Below are 18,623 nucleotides of genomic sequence, written 5' to 3'. Positions count from 1 at the left end.
CTAACCTGAAGCAATCAGTACCTCGAATACAAGCCTTCCAGGATGGAGCAGAACCTGTCAACACTATCTGATGTAGACCTACACTTCCCAGTACATCCCAGAGCAATAAGAGACTCCAATAGCAGCACTCGCAATCACTATCCCAGCTCAGCCAATGCATTCCCTAGACATTGCACTACTTTTCCAAGAAGGAATATTATCTGCCAACTCCATCTGTTGTGGTCAGTGATTCCTAGTCCAGCAAGCAAGTCCAGATTAAAAGGGCATCCATAAATGCTCTTCTGTACAGGCTCATTAATTCCACTGTGCTCCTGAACACAACTTGTGTACAGGATTATATCTGCCAGTTCTGTCCCATGTAGACCAGCACTTTCCAGTAAATTCTTGTATAGCAGCTGATTCTCAGTAACCAACAGTATCTAAGACAGTGTCCCAGGCCACAAATTAGCTACTGTATTTCACAGTATCCCAGACTACTGCATGATTTTTCCCGCTCTAAATTGTTACTGCACAAAGCTATGCTAGCAACAGCAGACATATGCATCATACAGTCCACAAAGTGAAAAGTACTTCATCACACGTCTAGTACACGACCTTTAAACACAACAGACTACGAGACATCTGGTCACTTTATTACAGCCTCTGTCTTCTGCTCACCTCAATAAACCCATCTCCCCCAGCAGAAAATGCATTTTCTCTGTCAAATACACCCATGGGATACCTGACTGCAGAGCTTGAACAATGAAGAACTCAGTTGTGTGGCATCAGAAATATCTTACCCGTGTCTGTGTATTACTAGCGCTAAGAAACAGACCAGTTCCAGCAAAGGGAGAGAACAGAAATTGGGAGAGAGAGAGGAAAAGAGAGTCAGAGTAAGGAGACAAAAGGTGAAGACTGTTGCTTAGACAGGATAGCAGTAAATACTTCTCTCTAGGGAGGTGAAGGCGAGAGCATGAACGTGAAATGGATGTTAAGTCAAAATCACTTTGGCAAATCCCTACCTTGGGCTGGTTTCTCTGCCATTATTTCCTTCTTTGCAATGCAAGGAGGGAAACGAAGAACAGAAACCTCTGATTTCCACTGAGGTTTCTTTCCCTGCCACCCCCTCCTCTTTCTTTGCTCTGCTTAGCATCTGTTTGTCAGACTTTGTTCCCTCAACTAAGCTTCATCCTCGTTTCCACTTGTCCTGTCACCACCCCTCATGCCAGTCTTCTTACCGATAGTGTGTCCTGGTGCAGTCACACCTGTCCCGCTCCCGTCTGGTGTTGGGTGAAAAGGTTGCTGAACTTTGGTTCTGATGATCCTGGAAAAGAGGAAAACATATTCAGAAGTCAATTGCAACTTCTCTGTGCCTTTGCATACCCGTGATTCCAGCTGTCAGAACCTGAAGGCCTGAACTGAGCTCTGGGTGCAGCATTTGCCTTCTTGTGGTCCTGATTCTACTGCTTTAATGGTCCATTTCCCAGAAAATTGTCCTTGCTTTGCTCTGTCATCTTTTCCCCAAACTTGGGTATTCACTGCATAATTATGGTGCTCACCAAACAAGCGAGGATCTCCTGTATGTTAGCAACTGCATAATTTATGATCTGATCTGCCAGCATGATCAGAAGGCAATCTTTGCAGCCAATAGAGCCACTGCTGGATATACAAATGATGTAATTTAATTTTATTGTGTACCTAAAAAATACTTTTCTGGCATAGAACTGAATGCTTTGAACTGATAGAAGCTTGCCCAAAGCCCTTCCTCTTCATAAATGAGAAGGTGGGAGCAGAAGGCATCTGTAGGAAGTGGTGATGGGATATAGATCATCAGGAAAAAGAAGCTCTAGCAAAGAGGGTAAAAATTGGTGTTTATCAGGTGGTGAATAAACACAACATGGGAACTCAAAAAGATGTCTCAGTGAATGCCATAAAACTCAGAATGCAGCTCAGAATGAAAATAAACTGAACTGTAATTGTCAGTGCTCTGTTTCTTGTTACATGAAATCTTTCACCTCTAGGTCATGGTTTAAATCTAGCTGAGGTCCGTGGTGAAAGAAAATCACTAGCTCCTAGTACTTGACTGGCAAGGTCCCTGTCTACTGGCAGATGCTGGGTATCTGTGACTCAGGAACAACTCTCTCACCAAGGAACTTGGCAAATAAGCATGACCTGTGGAGGCCGTGGAGACGAAATTTCTTTCTGAGATTAAAACCAGCCTCTCTAATTAGGGTGAAGGCTACAGATGCTCTTCAGCCTGAGTTTCTGGAATTCTCAGCCCTGCATTATATTAGCTTTAACTTCTCCCAAAAAATTTCTCTAGAAAGTGAAAGCAAGTAACACATTCTCCCTGCCCATCCCACGGCTTCCCTTAAAGATTCGTTCCAAAGAATAAGTTGGCAAAATTCACAGAGCAAATGTGTGGCTAGTGGACGGCATGGCATGGATAGAGATAGGCAGAGATGTTGAGAGGGGATTTTTGAAAAGTACAACTCCTGAGAGTGAAACCTTCTTAAGAAAAGAGAGGTATTTCAGAACGTATCACCTCAGCATGTTAGGAAACTCCGATACACACATGATGAAGCCTGAGCAGTAGCTGGAGTGGCAGACAGGCTGCCTGGGATGTAGGTGGAGACAGGGAATGTCAAGGTTCTAGCTGGGGATGGAGATCCAGATCCTCACCCTGTATAGGTTGGTGGTACCAGGGGCCCAAATCTATACCTGCTGAGGTCCTACTACACAGAAGGTGTCTGAGGGCCTCAGGGACAGATTCTGAGGTCATGCTGACTTGCACTAGTTGAGGAGCTGATTCAAGAAGTCTGTGCTAGGGCAAATGCTACAATTTTTTTCTTCTTTTCTGTTTTTTTCCTTTCTTTTCTCTTCTCTTCTCTCACGTTCCCCCTAAAACCCCCTGAAGTGCCACTCTGGTTGTGTGAGTTTATTGATTTCCCCCAACCCAGAGAAACAGAAAAAGGGGATTGGGGTGCAGGCAAAGGGATGGAAATAGAAAGCTATAAATTATTTGTGACAGGAAAGCAATAGTGCCAGAGTGCTGAGCACAAGTCCCGTGTCACTATTAGATTCCTTTTAGCCTGATGACACTGTAAAAGAGGTTAAGTGTCTGATGGAATCGTACACCTTGGGGGCAGGGGCAGTCCAGGAGCAGAACAAGGCACAGAGAGCGGGTATATCAATTCTCCAGGCCAATAATATTCCCCTCATTGATCGCAACACAAAGTTCAAAAATCTCATTATAGCCAGGCAGACCTGGAACTTTTTAAAAATCAATAGAGTGATATAATGTATGTATACTTTGTATAAATGTATCCATCCATCCATCCGTCTATCCAAAATCTGCCTGAGGGTGTCTAAGTTAACCTACACATATATTGTAGTATAGCATAGTGAATGGATTGGAAGATTTCCCCTGCAGCCTTAGATGACATATTATAAAACGTCCTGTTAGCACTGAGGTGACATCAGATGGTCCCATTCATACTGAGATATGACATCAGATTCACCATTCGTACTGGGAGATGGCATCAGACAGCTGAGCTTCTACTGAGGGGAACCGTAAGATGAGCCTAATTATGCTGAGATGGCCAATCAGACTGTGCTGAATCATGCTGCATGAAAACTGCAAAATTTCAAAAAGCCATTTTGAGAAAAAACAGCCTGTGAAATGACGGTGGTATAAAATGCCTGTCCCTAATGCTTCAAAAACTCAGGCAGGGGATGAAGAGGAAGGTTCAATTTCCTTCCCTGTTCAGTTCATGGTCTCTCAGCTGAGAATGCCAGTTAGTGCCAGCTGTGACAGTGTTTACTGCGATGTGTCCATTAGGAACTGGAATGAGACTCACCAGCTCATTTCACCAAGTAGCTGTCAGCTGGTAATGATTTTCGGTCACTACCAACCAGGGCCAGATTTCAGTTAATGACCCAGAGGTGAAAGGCTCTGTTCAGAAATGTTCACCTCCTAAGAATGAAACGGGTTTTATGTCAAGAGAAAGTGCCTGGAAACAGTGAGCAAAGGGGAACAGTTCTGGTTGTGCAACCTTCAGTGGCTTGGGTCAAATAGTTCTTGGCATCAAATGCACAGTGAATCTCAGACAGAAGGTATTTCCGGTGGCTAAAAGAAGAGACAGGTCATGAAGAGGCTCTCCCCAGCAGCGCTCCTTCACCGTACAGTTACGACCAAACTCTAGTGTTGTAAGGAAAGAGGAGAAGTTGCAGGACCCTAATGCTCAGTAGGAATATGGCAGTGCATCCTCCTGGGTCGATTCATTTAGGAACAGTGATAAACAGCAGGATAACTAGGCATCACTGCTGCTGCTTTAAGAGGCTTCAAGTGAGTCTGTCCTACACGAGACCATCTAATGAAACAGCACATGAAAGAAACAGAGCTGACCTGGTCCTGTAGCAACAGATGCAGCATAATAATGCTGTCTTTAGACCTCGGGATTGCTGAAATCTTTTCACCCTTACCAGAGACTGAAATATGCACTAAGCCAGCTCTGCTGCCGCAAACCTAGGATTTCTGGATTACTGCTGTGTAAGAGGGAGCAAAATCTTGATCACCTCTTGCAGCCTTTGATGGCTTGTTCTTGCCTCAGACACTGCAGAAAGACAAGCCTTTTTGTGAAACACTTCCTCAGGCCTTCCTAAAAGCAGAAGGGACACAAATCCTGCAAGACCAGTCAGCAGTGCTGACTTCCTGAAGTACACGCTCATATTTTCAAACATCTTTCTTTTCTCCAAAAGAAATTGTTGCTTCAGACTAAATTCATCCCTGCTCTAATTCCATCACAGTCAGTGACTCCAATAACAGCGTTTGTGTTTAATTAGGGGCATAAACTGGTACTTTCTGTAAATTCCCCTTTTTCATTTTCCAGTGGGAGGTTTTTGCACAAGTTGTCTGCTTTGAGTTTTGGAGAATATACACAAATTTAATACATAACCTTCTGAAGTTTCAGCAACAGGACATTTATAGATCTTTGATTGCAGTAAAGCAACTGAACTTCATTTCACAATCTGAATTTAATATGCAATACTATCCTAAGTAATGGCATATAATGTCATTACAGTACATAGTATTGTACTGTGAATTATACATCCATACCTGGAATTCATGTGTTACCATAGTTGGCTTGTAGAAACTCTTTCTAGAGTTAATACTGCATACAGCTCCAGCTGAAACGAACTGCCTGTTCCCAAATACCTTTGACTTTCTTAAACGTTCAGCATTAGATCATGAATTTCCAATGTTTGATTTCTATTTCGTTATTTTCAGCAGTTTTAATGCAGTTTCTTTCACTGATTCTGAATACAGATGGACAAACAAAACTCATCTCTCCTAATATGACAGTTGTAACAAGCTCTAATCAAAACTGGTCAAGAATGTAGAAAGAAATATTAGAAGTTAAAATTAGCTGAGCCATATTCCTTTGTGAGAAGCTTAAAATTTGTTTCATTCCATGTAAATAAGCAAGTAAAAAATCACTTCTAAACCTATCCAGAAATTATTTGCTAAAAGAATGGCAGATCACAGGAAACATCCCTCACTTCTCTGACTTTTTTATCCAAAGTCTCTTATAGCCTGACATACTCTGTGGTTTCTCCTCTATTACTATTGCTGGCAGAGTCTTTAGACAGTATCTCAAATTAAAAAATCATACTAGGGCTGATCAGAGGGAGATGAGGTATGTTTGAATCATCTGGAGTCCAATCTAGCAATTCTTTTAATCCTGGAAGAACAGAGTGAAGTTGCACTAAGGAAAAGAGTGGCATGTCCTGCTGCCCCAAGGAGACCCTGACAGATTTCAGAAAGCACTGATATCCTCACTTTGGTCATATTCCTTTGTCATGGATTATATTTCAGAGTGGAAGGATACACTCAGCAGAGCACCAAAGTCCTTGTAATTGTTTTGGAGCATTCATATTTTAAATGCTCCATATTAGAAGCACATTACAAGACCCCAGGGTGTGCATTACTGGGCAATTAAAGCAGTTCTTGGAAGGCTAACATTGCAAGGCTTCAGCCTTTTCTCTGCTGTGTGTCCAAGGGAGGCTGTGATAGCCAAGGAACACACACCCTGCTGTGCCACACCACTTAATTAGCACAGGGCTGGACTGCTGAGCCACGGGCTGTGCTGGCGGTAGAGACAAGGCAGCCTGCAGGGGACTTGGTGCAGGGCTAAGTGAGACAGTGATGCTTCTCTGTGTCAGACTGCTTCCTACAAAAGGGCTCATGACCATCCCAGTGATGCTGGCATCAAAGCATGCCTGAGGAGAAGAGGGAGAATGTGGGATGGGAAGAGGCAGCTTTAGGCTCCTTGGTGACAGCCACCAGGCAGTCAACAATATTCCACTTGAAGATTGGTGCTGTGCAGGCATAAAGAGCTCTGAACACGGCTTTGGTTCAAATAGGACAGAGTCTCATGTTTCTGTGCATGGGTCAAGCACAGCTGAATTCACAACTGAGCAAAAGAAAGGTCGGGGAGGAAAGTCTTATTTGCACAAAGTTCAAAATGGAAAGCAAGCTTCATAGCATAGTGAGGAAAAACAACCAAGGGATTTGGGGGGTGAAGGAAGGGAAATAGAAAGTCTGATAGTTAGAGCCTAATCCAACTTAGGGAAGGGCTTCAGTTCCTTGCTCTGTCATGGACCTCTCATCAAGACTTTGGACAAATGGCATTTCTCTCTGTGCTCTGTTTCCTGCCTGAAGTGTGAAGATAGGAGCATTGCCGTGCCACCTGGGGCACAGTGAGGACAGCTGGAAGGAGGAGTGAAGGGCTCAGACTCTCTAATAACAGGGGCCAAGTAAGTGCTTCAGCGAGCTGTAGCACAATATTGGCTTCATTCCCCTGCTTGAAGCAGAAGTGACATGTACCCTGCTGACAGTGGCTGTACGTGAAGCGAAAGGAGGTAGGCAAAGGCAACAGGAGCTGTGTTTCAGCTGCACTGGCTTTGGTGGTCACGTTTGAATTTGCAGCAGCAGATGTAGTTGGGAAGATCAGAGCTGCAGTTGCCCCCCAAAAGCCACAACATATTTTCCATTAGGATGTGTGGGGTGCAGTAGCTTCTCCTACTGCTCACAAAATCTACCACAATACTTTTAACCCTCAGAACAACAGCTGATGTTGGCAGGAGCAGCAGACTCAGCTTCCTTGCTAGCTGGCCTGAGGCTCTGGTGCTCTCTGCCAAGACAGCAGAATGCCTTCAAACCCTGCCATATTCAGGGGCTACAAGCAATATTCATACATTCAAACTCTCTCCTGTCATGAAAATTGCATTTCCTTCTCCCTGCCTTTTGGAAAGGGAGAGAGAAGGGTGAACATGTAGTACATTAATATATAAGCACAAGTATGACAGATTAATTAGATTGGTTAGATCAATCGATTGATAGTCCAAAAAGGTACCTGAAGAAGGATTATCTATTTTCCTGAAGCTTCCAAATGGATGAGAGGTCGAAATGGAGATGTCTTACATACCTCAAAACACAATCCCAGCCCTCCCTGAGAAAATTTTACTCCTTATCTGCTGTTAATCTGTGTAGGTCCATCATCTTCACTGGAGCTACACTGACATCATGCCTGAAGACATGGGAAAAAAGTGCCACTCTGTTCCAGGTTAGCCTGCTGACTCCAAACACAAGAAAAAGCCCTATCCTGCCCTCTCACTGCGTTTCCTGGCTGCACTCTGAGGAGAGGCAGAATTCACAGCAGCAGTTTTACTATCTCAAGGGCTTAGAGAGGAGCTAGGATTTTTTTGTTGTTTTAAATCAGTGATCCATGATGACACCATATGGTTTTATTTCATTTAATTTGAGCAGAGCGTTAACATTCAGCTCCTAGCAGATCTCTGCCCATTCCAGTTCTGCTGTGCTACATGGTACAAGTCCAGACGTTAAGGAAGAGGGTTGGAAGGAAAGAAAGGTGAAGATGCCTGCCTTCTGGGAGGGAGGAGATTGGCCAGGCAGGGGGCTGGCCTGCCAACTCATTCTGCTGAGCAGTACCACACAACTTCATGCCACTGGTACTGATGAGGTTGACAGCGGTCAACCCCATGTGTACAGGTTGCCTAGCCTGACCTCCCAGAATAAATTGCTGCATTAGGCTTTAAGAAACATTTTCCAATTCATGCAAGTGGATTTGTGTTAGGGTGCAAAACGCACCTGGGAAACAGAAGGTGCGCTTGAATAGTTGCTGTGTTGTGCAAAGCTGTGGCTACAGAGCCACCAGGACCCGAGCTGCCTGGCTTAAAGCCGGCTAAAGTATATCTACATGAGCTGCAGTCAAGCAGTGTCTGCAGCACAGAAATGTCCTCAGGCAGGTGTTTCTACTTTTATTACACTCAGCTCACATTTGGAAGGCTTTCTCTGCAGTCAGGAAAGCCAGTAATTCATTAAAATCCAAACATCTAGAAGATGTCATACAGTTTACAAAATACTGGAAGCAAACTTTATCTTGGATATAGATGTTTGACATCCTGGGTTTAAGGTGAATTAAGGAAATCTTAAACGACAAAAAGAGTTCTGCTGGTCTTGGACATAGAAACACTTGATGACCCAGGTGGTTCCACCTGGGGGGGTCATCAAGTCCAAATTCTAATATGATAGGCAACCATGGAACAGACATTCAACTCACAGAACCCACAAAAATATCCATTCCCCCCTCAACAAAGTCGTAATCTCTGCAACAGAAGGCCAAAACCTTCAAAAACAACAAGCCACAGGAAGAGAGCAGGAGAGAAGCATAGCCAGTGGCTAGGTCCCCTTCACTAGCAAGAGATTTCTGCCATGAAAATGCCCAGAAATTTTTGAGCTTTTAGGAATTAATCATTTTCTAAGAGTACACCTATGCTGCATGACTGCAGTTCAAAGCAACATCTTCTGTTACCTATGGACTGGCCGGCTTGGGTCCTGCTAGCAGCATTGTTGCAGCAGCATGGAGCTGGCATAGGGTACAGCCCCATGAGCTTCCAGCACACTAGTGACTGACACACAGCACAGGCTGGAGCTGTCAGAACAGTGGCTGTGCCAGCAGGTGAGTTAAGAAGACCTACAGAAACACATGGGCTTGCCAAGGTTAAATATCTTAATCTGGAGCATGGGAACTTTAATTGAAATCTTTTCTTTGCTTTGAGCCCATTTCCAGTTATTAAAATTCAGGATTCTGTGTTGAATTCCTTGTGGACATTCATTTTGATTAACAGAAGACATGTGTGTACTAGGAAAGGAGTCTTGAACTGGGAGGAATCAGATAAATGTAGATAACATTCTCAACTCTCTTGCAAGTTATGCCATACCTGCCTGGTATTTTGTGTAAAAGCTCAGATCTTGAAATTAAGCAATTATTTTAACTTTCATTTAATACCAAGGTATTTCTGGCTTTCATGGCTGCAAGACCAGGTGGAGGTAGGACCTGGCTGCCTCCCAAGGGGCCAGAACTGGAGGCAAAGGCAAAAAACCCAAATACATTCTTATTTACAGCCTTGTGAGATTTATGCCAGTCTCCTTGTTTTGGAGGGTATTGACTCATGACTTTTTAACTTTTGGGCTTGGCAGCATTGTGCATTAGCTGTGTCTTATCTCTGTATCCTGTGCAGTGCTCCACCGCAGTATGTGCTTATGTGTGTTGGGTAAGTAAATTATTTGCTTTACAGGGGTGTCATTGTATGTGCCTCCCTTACGTTTGTCAGAAGTGGTGAAAATTTCGTAGTGGATCCCTTACCAGTAGATGTTTGCCCCAAATCAAAGCAAAACCAGTGTTGGGAATGTGTCAGTTTAGATCTAATGTTATTTTCACCTTGGGCTTTAAAGAAATTAACAAAATTGTGAGAAGAATTTTCAGCCTTATCAGAACGGAAAAATTGGGGGTTTTCCCTATAAAATGACCTTTTTAGGGTGAATGAGAGGCTATGCTAAAAAAGTGAAAATTAAAATAATATATTTAAATGTTTTTGAAACAGCAGGTTCCAACTACACTGAAATGTAGCTGTAGAATTGTATTAAAGTTCTGATTCAAAACCACATTGAAAAGTTGAAAATTTCCACAGAGAACCTGAATCTCTCCCTTCCTGTTCTAGTCCTCACTGCTCTTGGTGTTATTTAGTCCTTGCTTTATCATGCCACCCAAAGCAGTCAGGCACAGGCGAGACCTTCAGGGTGCGGGTGCTACATAGGCTCCCAGCACAAAGTTGGCGCCCGTTTCCATAGAAGATAGTCTAGTTCTCATATTTATAGGACAAAGCCATCTTTTTGTAAGGAAGAGACAAATCTGTAGCCAGGCTGCTTGGCTGATGTAAGTCACTGTCAGGTCTAATGTTTAGAGAATACAAGCTGTATGTTGGTTTACGTATCTATATTGTGTTTGCAAAAGCACTAGCATTTGTCTCTGTGTGTTTTAATTTACCACACAATGGGTGTTGTTGTTTATCTTTGCCTATAGGTCTGCATTTATAACTGTGGCTATATGGAGTTAGACATTTGGGTCACATATTGTACATTCAGACCCCATGAAGAATTAATAAACATTTATTCAACCATTACAGTTTTTAAGTTTAATGGGCAGATAGACTGTTCAGATCTGTGGCTTGTAACCATCACCAGCTAGTTGTATGGATGTTTTTGTACAGCACCAAGCACAGTTATTACAACTGATAAGTCATAACCACCTAGAACTCATCTGTAACAAGGCTATAATATCCATGATGTAATATCTAACACATCTGAATACTGATACATAACTAATGTGGAATCTTGCTGTATTACAAGGCCCGTACCTGTGTGTGTATTTGCATAGTTGTGTAAGTTTGTGAGTGCAGATCTGCTTCGTTTCTAAACGCCTATCTGATACCCATCTGATTAACTGCAGAGTTGTGGGCTTCTGTGGGCCTTCAGCAATGTATGATTGCTATCCTTTTCTGTTACAATCACGATGGCTGATGGTGGACAATGGACTTTTGGGTCCCCTTTTCCTGGCCCCTGTGCAAATACAGCCTCTGTGCATAGGCCTTAGCAGTCTTAAGAGTATACCTACATACGGCTGAGCAAAATAACTAATTTGAATTAACTGAATGTGTGAAATTAAAGTGGTCTAGTTAAACTACATTACACCTCTGACTCCCTTGTTTAGAATTAAGGCAGCTTTAATTTAGTTTAGCTTAATTCACTTTGGAAATGAAGTAAACTAAATTCAATTTAGGACTCAAATTTTGAATGAGCAAACAAACAATGTTTTAATGCTTTTAACCAATGTGCTTGCAAAGTTAATTCAGATTAATTTTGTTGTTTGCCCCTGTGTAAACAAGCATGTTGCCTATTCCCTGTCAATGAAACCATCTCAGCTGAGACTCTTTCAACAACTCCAAATTGACAAACAACCTCCCAAGAGCAGCAGTTTAAATGATCCTCCCACATGCACAAGGGTTTCTTCATCCCTACATCCCCATGCAGGCAACTTTTCTCCCCGTGAGCTTTAGTGATCTCTAAGACTGATTTGTCCAGAGCTTGACACACTGAGCCAGGCACTAGCTGGGGGAAACAGAGAAAAGGTGCAGCAATTCTATCTGAAGACCTGAGTTAGAAATATTTAATTATTCAAATTTTACAGTTTAGGCTTTTGCAGTGGAATACCATATTGCAAATTACAAGATTCTTTCTGAAAATCACGATACGTTAGAGAATTTTAGTGATTTTACCCAGTTCCATTATTTCAAAACATGGTCCCCTTAAGCTGAATTAAGTACTTTTCACCTAATGAATTGGAATACCTCCAGCTATAAAGTAGCAGGTATTTCATTTTTTGATCTAACATAGATTGGACCAGATCAGATGCAATCAGGTTTCATAGATAAAGGAGTACAGAGGAACACAGGCGATGTATACTACCCTTACATTTTTTCTTGAATATATTGTAGTCTAAAAAGACAGGAGGTAGCACAAGGTGGCCCAAAGATTCTATCTTGCAGTTTTTAAAGGGCAGTTGCAGAATTAATCATGAACAAAACAATCTTAGAAATAACATAGAAGCATAACTTAATGTAAAAATATTAATCTTTTTTAAGCGTCATTATGGAAATTTCAAACTTGTCATTACCTTGCTTAATTTTAAAACCACACTCTGTATTTGGTCAAAAGACATCTTAGGAGGAAAATATTGTCAAACATTATTTTTATCCCAATGCAAAAAAGTACTTGAAAAATTGCCTTTTGAAAAATCTCAACGCAGAGAAAGCACTTGCCCTAAATCTTTGCTAAAATGTGAACCAGAGAAACAAAAAAAACCCAAAGAAAGCAAAGAAAGCCCACTTAAATATCCTAAGCCATTTGCTTAGATGGTTAGGCTATATTTTTGTGTGCTTGCTTTTAATGGAGTTAGGGCTAATGAATAAATGTTGTTTGATGCCTACTACAGTTTCAGATCTTTGACTGGTAGAAAATTAGCATAGCTTCACTGAAACAGTTACCAGGATAATATAATAAGGAGACAGTCCTATATATTAATATGCTTGTGCAGAATGCATTTGAGTGTGTGTGTGCGTCCATTTATGTGCAGCTAGCTAAAAAGATACCACTGTAAGAAAAATCTAGGTTTGTAGCAGTTTGTGTGACTTTTTTGGTCTGTACAAGGCTGTACTGATGTATCAGTGTGTGCACGTATGCGCTTGTGCATTTGTTTGCACAGTCATGTGCATGTATGTCTGTCTGCAGGTATGTTTCTACTTCTGTGTGTAATCTGGCTGTGGTGCTTTCTGAATAGCAATGAGCTCAGTAAAACCATGTATGTATTTGTATGTGTGTGCATCTGTCTGCATATGGATGGGCTGGTGTGGTGTCTGTGGATGCATTTCTTGTGTGTTTGTGCGTCCCTCCTGTGAGATGGATGCCTTCCTGAGGTCTGATCTCGGTTACTGTGTGTGCTTTCATTCCTGTAAAAGGCAGCATCCTTCAGCAGCAAAACACTAACTGGGCATCATAAGACCTGGATCCTGATCCAACTACCCTGTCGATGGGCTCTGTGACTGAGCAGGCTCCTTTAATTCACTCTGTGCCTCAGTTTCCCCTCCCATCTTTTTTTGACAAAGACTGTGGACGTAGACTACCTGCTAGTACCTGGGCATAGGTAATGCCATATGTAATGGGCTCCGTCTAGCTCAGTCAAGACCCTGGGTCCTGAGAAGATCTTCTGATGCTATGCCACTGCCTTACAGTAATATTCATCCCTGCATGTGCCTGCCTTCATGTGTTGGTGTTTGGGTGTCCATCTGTATACTTTGTGGCTGGCTATTTGTAGGTTTGTTGAAGAGTTTATCTCCCCCACGTACATACAGAGCAGGGGGAGGTGGAAAGGAAGGAGTTATTAAATGCCAAGCGGATATGCAATAAATCCTATTGATTTTACAAACTCCAACTTGTCTTCAATCTCTTTCTGTTCTTTATCCTGGGGGCATTGCAACAAAACCCTATTTTAAATACCTTTTCTTTCCCTTCCCCCTTCCCCCTCCTCCCACTCCCCAAAAAAGTGTCAATATTTATTTGGATTTTTAACTTCACTCCATAACAGTTGTTTGACCTCCTGACTCATGTGAGTCACATAAATTCTGGGACTTTATTCAGGAGCCATGTTCCTGCTATTGAATAAGCAATTTGGGAGGGTGAATTAATGACTTGTGCGGTTGCTGGAAAGTCCCTGAAGAAATATTAAAATTGCTTGCAGACTGAATCAATACTCACTGAACACCCAGCATGAGGACCTGGGCTTTTTAATGGCTACAAGCAGCAGCACTCGGTAGAGGAAGGGGAATTCCTGTACACACAACGCACACAGGCACACACAACCGAGAGCAGTCTTCCCCTGGCCTTGCTGGCTTTTTCAATAATGGCATATTCTTCTGCATGCAGCCTGGTACAAGCTGATGCCTGCTGTGCCAGGTAAAGGACTTAGAGTTCGGTTCCCCTGTCTTGCTCCCAAGAAGATGATGCAGGATTTGCCAGCCGTTCGGGCCTTGTGTTAAGCGCTTGGGTTAGCATGCTCTGACACAGTCTGCGAGGTGCAAGGGAGGACGATTATTTGTGGCATTACAAGCATGTTTTATGTGGGCACTTTGCTTTTTTCCTCTCTGAAGGGGAAAGACACTAGTGCTGTGATAGACTTGTATGTGCTGCCATGGTTTGGGAAAAGGGTTGGGCTGTTTTGCAGAGGCACGTCTGTGAGATGGTTCTGTGGCTTTGGGTGCTGAACAGCGTTTTCATTCATCGATAGCGTGGATGTGTTGTGTTTCTGATATTCAGTAGGTTTTGCTTTCTTATGTTGGCTTGTGTTATGGTGAGCCTTGAACGTCATGCACCCCTGCTTGTGTTAAGAGTGGCCGCATGATGCTTTTGGTCATTGAGCAAAGGTGTCCCTTCACTGAACCAGTCTTATTTTGATTGCTGTGGGTAAAATCCTGCATGGTCCTGAGTGCCCTGGGGGTCCCCCAGCCTCACTAGGATGTGAACATGCTCAACATGCTCCTCAATCAGGCTTTTACTATTTGTTACTCAACTAGGCTGACAACAGCCAGATTTTACCCTCACCCTAGGTTTTGCTCCAAGCCCCCTCTTGCAAGGGTGGGTTTTGTTGCCAGAGTTTTCAAGTCTCCTTTGAGAATGCAGCCCCCGTGTTTTGCCATTGTGGTTGTGAATGGCTGTTTTGTATTCATTTGTTGGGCGGCTGTTATTGTGTATTAACACCGGGGTGGGGGCGCTTTGTATGACCGCATGTCTGTCTCATTGATTCCATCAGTATTATTTTGTAATCGTGTGTCTCTGTGATTGAGTTAGTGTGCATTTCAGGGCTCCTGTGTATTGAATAATGATGTCAGGGATTGGGTTGTTTGACTGGGTAATGGCCTCTTTTCAGTGTTGTAAGTGAATGTGTCCTTCTCCTGTTTCCTTGTCTCTGCTGGGGCAGGATCATTTACACTAGGTGATTCCTTAAGACGCTCACACTCACTAAAAGAATATCCCTTTGGCTTCCTCGCTCTCCCTGCCCGTGGGGCGTGCTGAGGGTACGCCGCTCACGTGCATGTGACACACGGGGTGGCAGGTCTGGCTGGTTCTCAGCCACATGCTTCAAGGTCTGTGGCCACTTGCTTGTGAATAACTGTGTGTGTGTGCCAGCGTATTCCCAAGACTATGTGAATATGTTTACGTGTGTGTGCCTTATGGTGCATTCAGGGGTTTTGCTAAGACTTTTCAGTTATGTTTTTGGGTAAGTCTCCATATCCTAGGTTTCTTCACAAATATATGCAAGACTAATCTGTGCAGTTTCAAATTATTTGACTGAGTCTGTGAAGGGATCTATAAATGACTACGTATGTCTACAGTGAAGTGCACAGTTGTCTTTGCAAGGGTCTTCTTGTGTGACTTTCTATATTAATGCACAGAAGGGCATCCATGTCAGTTAGCAGATGCCTCCAATCTGTGTGTGACTGCCTGGCAATGTTCCCATGTCTTAACTGACCTAGGTCTCTTATATATGTAAGAAAGAATGGGATTCTATGTCAGCAGCATTTAGCAGAAAATATATGTGTTAAGAAATTTTAAATGTACAATGAATCTCTGATTTTGTGCAATGGCTTCTAACTTGTGTGGATATTGTGTGCTAATGCCCTAAGACAGTGTAGCCACATTTGGGCCCTTGAAAATAAATAAGAGAGTTCAGTTATTTTTCAGCTGATGATTATGTGTCATTGCCACATGGATTTATTCACTCTGCGCAGGCAATGTGCCTGGCATTGGGCCTGTTCTGTGCTTCCTCAGCCATCAGGATTTGGCCCAGGAGTCACATCCAGACAGAGTCTATGAAAAAGACTGTGAAAGATCCAGAAAACTTCCAGAGACAGTTCTCAGCGGCACCCTTTCATCAAAATATCCCATCAGGGAAAGACCCATGACCTCTCTCAGTCAAGTCATCTATATGGCTGGAATTTAGCAAACCAGTGAGTTTATCTTATATTTTACAGCGAGGTTGCTAACAGATAACTCCTTACTCCTCCTTGCATTAGCTCAAGTCTTGCTACTTCCACTGCCTCCTTGTCTGTGCTCTCCTGCTCTTTTTCCCCCTTCCTCCTCTGTATTCCTGCCTGCATTTGCCCTTGAAGAGATGACACCATTCTTAGCCCACCCACTGCTTTACCAGCTCTTACCCCTCACACTGGGATAGCAGCATCAGGGTAACAGGGGGAAGAAAAAATGAGGGAGTGAGGAATGGAGAGAGGAGGGGAGAGAGGGAGAGAGAGAGGGACCTGTTTGAAAATAATTGGAGGCTGTTAAACAGAGGAGCCCAGCATATCACTCTAGTAATGGAAATAAATTCCATTGTATTTGCATTTTAATTTTCCACATAAACAAAGGCCCGGAGTGTGCTGGCTTCGCCAGAATCATCGGCCAGAATTTAATTAGAAATGAAAAGTTTATAGGGTCCTCTTTAATGCGATTAATGCACAGTTAACATTTATCACATACATATGCTGGAATCGCCTTTTTTAAGCAACCACCGGCCATGAAATGAATTTCTTTTCAACTTTTTTAGTGTGCGTGAGGAAGGCTGTCTCTGGTGAGGCGGTCCAGTGAGCACACTCCTGACAGCTTGGTAAACTGCAGCCCATAGAGGCTTAGTAGCCCCCATCCTCACTGAGGAAAGTTCAAGGTGGCTTAGAGGGAAGCATGGTCTAGTGGTTAAAGCCTGAGGTTGGGAGTCAGGGGATCTGGGTTGTATTCCCAACTCTGCCACATGCTCACTGCATGACTGACTTGCTCTCAGAATCTGTTTCTCCGGGTGTTAAAAATAAAAGAGAAATCAGCTGGAAGAAGATATCTCAGCCCAGCTCTATTGTATGGGATCTGGATTGGACCCTGCACTATGCTGACCTCTCAGCTTGTCTCCCTGCGCCCGACCATCCCTACGCTGGCCACGGGGAGAAGGGAGCACCTGCAGCGCTTGCCTGATGCAAGAGGCTGGGTCTCCTGGAGGGACTTCTTTTGCACTGTCCCAGCTGCCTGTGCACACCAGGCAGTGCTGATCCCTGCCCATGAGTTTGTATGGATTTCACACTGCTTGTGTGAGATACGCATCTACCTGACAAGAAGCATGAAGCAGGAGTGGAACAAACTCTGCCCTGGCAGCTCTGCCATGAAGGGACCTGTATTCACTGCTGAGACAGCTCCATGTTTCTTAAGGGAATCCTCTCATGTTGGTTTGGTCCAAAAAACTGCTAAGTACGGTTGTAAAATACTGGGGCCATCAAGCCTGAACCTCAGATGCTAACATAAACCTAATCAGGAGCAGCTACCAGCCCTCCTTGTGGTAGGAGTAATTATACCTCCCTTACCCTGAGGGGCCCTGAGAGTTCACCCTGTGAGTGCTTATAAAAAGATTTGAGCTTGCCTGCTCAGGGACACTAGAAAAAACAAGTCTAAATCTAGACAAATTATCAATATCCTTCCCTTGCAGAGCACAATGCCGAGATAAAAGGCCAAAGGTGAACACCTCCCCTGTGAGACCGTGCCCCTGCCAGAACCAGGAGGGCAACAGGCTTGTCACCTCCCTGCCTCCTCCTGGCTCCCAGAGGGGACTGTATCGCTGCTGGTGTCCCCATTGTCCCCTCCTTATGCCCCCTCCCCTGCTCTGGCTGTGTGACAGACAGGGGCTACAACCCCCCCTACTCCCACGCTTCCTTTCTGGGCTTGCAGACAAGCAGAGCAAATAAACCAGGCCCACGGACACAGAGTGTTAGCGTGTTAGGGACACAGCAAGGGAAGGAGGAACATGAAACCTCTATTGATCCCTTGAGGAATGATGTCCCTTCCTTATCTTATCAGATTCTCTTCACTCTTCAATTATAGTCTGTTGAAATTGGCCTCTTAACCCAAACAAGATAACCTGGGTAATGAGGAGAAGAGTGTGAGGGGAGGGAAGAGGAGGGGAGAGGAGGGCAGAGTCCAGTGCATTAAATTATGGCTATCATTAGAAATATCTCCTTAAGCGTAACCCCCTCTGCCCTCACTATCCCCAGGTATCCCCTTCTTGCATCATGTATCAGATGAACTAGCATACATCCGCTCCCTGACAAATATATCATGCTACATACACCCCTCATTCCCTCAGATGCACTAGGTACACCCAACAGGCACATGTCCCCACACGGGGGAGGGCATCTCTGTGTGTATGCATACCCACTGCCATACACCTTCTGTGTTCACACATCTCAGCAGATGCCACTCTGTTCTACACACACTTGCACACGTGTGTGTGTTTCTGACGCTGCCCATCTCACCAGCAGCGTTCTCCTCAGCACGTTGGTGGTATGGCTGCCATAGCATCTCATCCGCAGGTCTACCCAAAGGAACTGCTGACAGAGATATGAGCACTGCTAGGACCCCCCCATGCATCTGCTTGCAGCCGGAGTTCATCAGTGCATTCATACGACTGCCTTGCCATCGGGAAGCCATCACACAGAATTGTGTGCAGAGCCTCGCAAGACCAGACAGGATTCCAAGACATGTATTGCCGTGCTTTTGCTTACCCCTGTGACTCCTTGCATGTAACTGCAGAGTTATGACACTGTTTCCATGGATAAGACTATTCTTAGTTCTTACA

The 18,623-nt window shown here is 43.8% G+C and overlaps 1 protein-coding gene across 5 annotated transcripts in view; it reads right to left on the bottom strand.

Moving 5' to 3' along the window:
- PAX2 (paired box 2) overlaps positions 1-18,623 on the bottom strand; it is an 84,527-nt gene that overhangs the window by 49,251 nt on the left and 16,653 nt on the right. For 4 of the 5 annotated variants that reach the window (XM_086466975.1, XM_086466971.1, XM_086466973.1 and 1 more), the window contains exon 4: positions 1,218-1,303. In XM_086466975.1, the coding sequence (XP_086323101.1) occupies positions 1,218-1,303 (86 nt within the window). The remainder of the gene's footprint in view (positions 1-1,217; positions 1,304-18,623) is intronic. The other variant, XM_086466974.1, reaches the window with a different exon arrangement.

This window comes from Leptosomus discolor, chromosome 6, assembly GCF_034619465.1.
Source record: "Leptosomus discolor isolate bLepDis1 chromosome 6, bLepDis1.hap2, whole genome shotgun sequence".
Taxonomy (NCBI): Eukaryota; Metazoa; Chordata; class Aves; order Leptosomiformes; family Leptosomidae; genus Leptosomus; species Leptosomus discolor.
Note: the sequence above shows the minus strand (reverse complement) of the source record. Positions and strands in the feature narration are given on the sequence as shown.